Here is a 3166-nt window from a genome sequence, read left to right on the forward strand (position 1 = left end):
CCCCACCCACCCTGGGGGTCCCCAATTAACCCCTGGGGGTGCCCCCACCCACCGTGGGGGTCCCCAATTAACCCCGGGGGTGCCCCCACCCACCCTGGGGGTCCCCATGGGTCCCCAGTTAACCCCGGGGGTGCCCCCACCCATCCTGGGGGTCCCCAATAATCCCTGGGGCCCCCCCAAAGTCCCCTGGGCCCCACCCCCCACCCCAAGCAGGGCAAGGGGGGGGGGGAAGGCCTTGTGCCCCCCCCCATTTTGCGCCAAAATGGAGGTCGCCCCCCCCCCCCCCCCCATTCCGACAGGCGCGGGGTGGGGGGGGGGCGCTCCGGCACATCACAACCACGTTTATTCCCAACAGGACGACGGGGGACACGGAGCGGGGGACACGCACGACACCAAAAGCCCCGTGCCACCCCCACCCCCCCCGGGGTGGGGGGTGGGGGGTCCGAGGAGGAGGAGGAAGGCTCGGGGGGAGGGGGAGGAAGGTTTGGTCCCGGTTCATTCCAGCGACTGCAGCATCAGGAGCTGCTTGAGCACCTTGGTCTGGCTCGTCTCCCGGATCTCCCCGGCCAAAAACATCTCATCCACCACCGTGTAAACCTGCGGCCGGGCCCCAGCACCGTCAGGGGACGTCCCCAGCACCCCCAGGACCCCCCTACTGGGGTGGGGGGTTCCCCAAAACCCCCCCCTTAGGCTAGGAGGAGCCCCCCCCCCCCCCCCCCCTCACCTTGTAGAAATTAAAGACCAAATCGAGCTCGCAGACGTTGTGAAAATACTCGTTGAGGACCTGCGAAAAGAACCGGGCAGGATGCGACCGCGGGGGGGGGGGGGGGGGAGGGGAAATCGTTAGCGCGGCCTTCGTTCATTAAAAACCGGGGAAGGGGTTTTCCTCACCTCCACGAAATTATGGATGGCTTCGAGGTAAGCCAGGTTGTTGTCGGTGACGTCGACGCAGATGCAGAAATAAAGCCCGGCGTAACGGCGGTAGATGATCTTGAAGTTGCGGAACTGGGTGGGAAGGAGGGGGGGGGGAAAAAAAGAAAGAGGAAACTGGGAGGACTGGGAGGAGCGAGACGCAGCTGAGAACGGGGAAAGCCGCAGCGCTCGGATTCGAGGCTGATCCAGCTCCGTTGGGGTTAAGGGGGGGGGGGGGGGAGGGGAGGAAGAAGAGGAGGAGGGGGTTTTGGGGTGAAATTGGAGCGTTTGGGGGTTTTTTACCTCCACAAAATTGGTGTGTTTGGCGTCGCGGACGGTGACGACGGCGTGAACTTCCTCGATCAGCTTCTGTTTCTCGTCATCGTCGAACTGCATGTACCACTTGGCCAGGCGGGTTTTCCCGGCCCGGTTCTGGATGAGGATGAAGCGGATCTGCTCCGGGAAGGAGGAAGGACACAAAATGGAGGCTGGGGGGGGGGGGGGGGGGGCAATAGGGGGGCCCCCCCCCCTTTGGGGGGGAGTTTGTGCCCCCCTAAAGTATCTCCCTATAGGGATGCTGTAAAGAACGCCCCCCCCCCCCAGCTGCTGTGCCTGCCCCCCCCAAAGCCCCCCGCTATAGGGTCACTATAATGGGGGGTGCTATCGGGGTCCCCCCAAGCTGCCCCATCCCATAGGGCACCCCAATAGCCCTTCCCTATAGGGACACTATAGTGGGGTGCCCTATGGGAGCCCCCCCAAGCCCTTCCCTATAGGGACACTATAGTGGGGTGCCCTATGGGAGCCCCCCCAAGCCCTTCCCTATAGGGACACTATAGTGGGGTGCCCTATGGGAGCCCCCCCAAGCCCTTCCCTATAGGGACACTATAGTGGGGTGCCCTATGGGAGCCCCCCCAAGCCCTTCCCTATAGGGACACTATAGTGGGGTGCCCTATGGGAGCCCCCCCAAGCTCCAGTACCCCCCCCAAGCCCTTTCCTATAGGGACACTATAGTGGGGTGCCCTATGGGAGCCCCCCCAAGCCCTTCCCTATAGGGACACTATAGTGGGGTGCCCTATGGGAGCCCCCCAGGCTACTCCCTATAGGAAAACTATAATGGGGTGCCCTATAGGAGCCCCCCCAAGCCCTTCTCTATAGGGACACTATAGTGGGGTGCCCTATGGGAGCCCCCCAAGCTACTCCCTATAGGAAAACTATAATGGGGTACCCTATAGGAGCCCCCCCAAGCCCTTCCCTATAGGGACACTATAGTGGGGTGCCCTATGGGAGCCCCCCCAAGCTCCAGTACCCCCCCCCAAGCCCTTTCCTATAGGGACACTATAGTGGGGAGCCCTGTGGGAGCCCCCCCAAGCCCTTCCCTATAGGGACACTATAGTGGGGAGCCCTGTGGGAGCCCCCCAGGCTACTCCCTATAGGAAAACTATAATGGGGTGCCCTATAGGAGCCCCCCCCAAGCCCTTCTCTATAGGGACACTATAGTGGGGTGCCCTATGGGAGCCCCCCCAAGCTCCAGTACCCCCCCCAAGCCCTTCCCTATAGGGACACTATAATGGGGTGCCCTATGGGAGCCCCCCAAGCTACTCCCTATAGGGACACTATAGTGGGGTGCCCTATGGGAGCCCCCCAAGCCCTTCCCTATAGGAAAACTATAATGGGGTGCCCTATGGGAGCCCCCCCAAGCCCTTCCTTATAGGAAAACTATAATGGGGTGCCCTATAGGAGCCCCCCCCAAGCCCTTCCCTATAGGGACACTCTAACGGGGCGCCCTATGGGCCTCCCCCGCCCCATGGGACACCCCCCCAAGCCCCCTCCCCTCAGGGGGGAGCCCCCCGGGCCTCTCCCCGCCGCAGGCCTCGCCCTTTGGGCCCCCCCCCGTCCTCACCATGGCGGTCCCGGTCCGTGCCCCCCCCTCCCTCCCGCCCTACCCGCCGGATATCCGCTCCGGCCGCGGGGCACGCCGGGAATCGTAGTTTGCGGCCGTAGCCCGGCGGACTACACTTCCCAGCGGGCTTTGCGCGGGGGCGCGCGGGGCATGCCGGGATATATCCCCCCTTTCTCCCCTTTCCCGCTCCGCCGCGCATGCGCGGTCCCCCGCCCCCGTCGGCGCGGGAGGAGGCGGAGGCGGGGGGGGGGAGGAGGAGGAGGAGGAGGAGGAGGAGGAGGAGGGAGGGAGGGAGGGAGGGGAGGAAGGCGCCGCCGCCATTACAGGCCGAGCCCGCCCCGGCGGCCCCGCCGC

General features: G+C 64.8%; 1 protein-coding gene across 1 annotated transcript; it reads right to left on the reverse strand.

Annotated features, from left to right (window-relative positions):
- Positions 1–325: 325 nt before the first annotated feature.
- AP2S1 (adaptor related protein complex 2 subunit sigma 1) lies at positions 326–2871 on the reverse strand. The gene is made up of 5 exons (XM_087729798.1): positions 2813–2871; positions 1216–1365; positions 892–1005; positions 725–784; positions 326–597 (listed from the first exon to the last, which is right to left on the reverse strand). The coding sequence occupies exons 1-5, from the start codon at positions 2813–2815 to the stop codon at positions 496–498; spliced, it is 429 nt and encodes a 142-aa protein (XP_087585924.1). The 5' UTR covers positions 2816–2871; the 3' UTR covers positions 326–495.
- Positions 2872–3166: the final 295 nt, after the last annotated feature.

This window comes from Nipponia nippon, unplaced genomic scaffold, assembly GCF_047370975.1.
Source record: "Nipponia nippon isolate SJK-2023a ecotype South Korea unplaced genomic scaffold, ASM4737097v1 scaffold_46, whole genome shotgun sequence".
Taxonomy (NCBI): Eukaryota; Metazoa; Chordata; class Aves; order Pelecaniformes; family Threskiornithidae; genus Nipponia; species Nipponia nippon.

Coding starts and splice junctions, on each gene's coding strand:
- AP2S1 (XM_087729798.1), bottom strand. Junction 1,006..1,215: donor AACACACCAATTTTGTGGAG/GTAAAAAACCCC, acceptor CTTCCCACCCAG/TTCCGCAACTTCAAGATCAT. Junction 598..724: donor TGGTCTTTAATTTCTACAAG/GTGAGGGGGGGG, acceptor GCCCGGCCGCAG/GTTTACACGGTGGTGGATGA.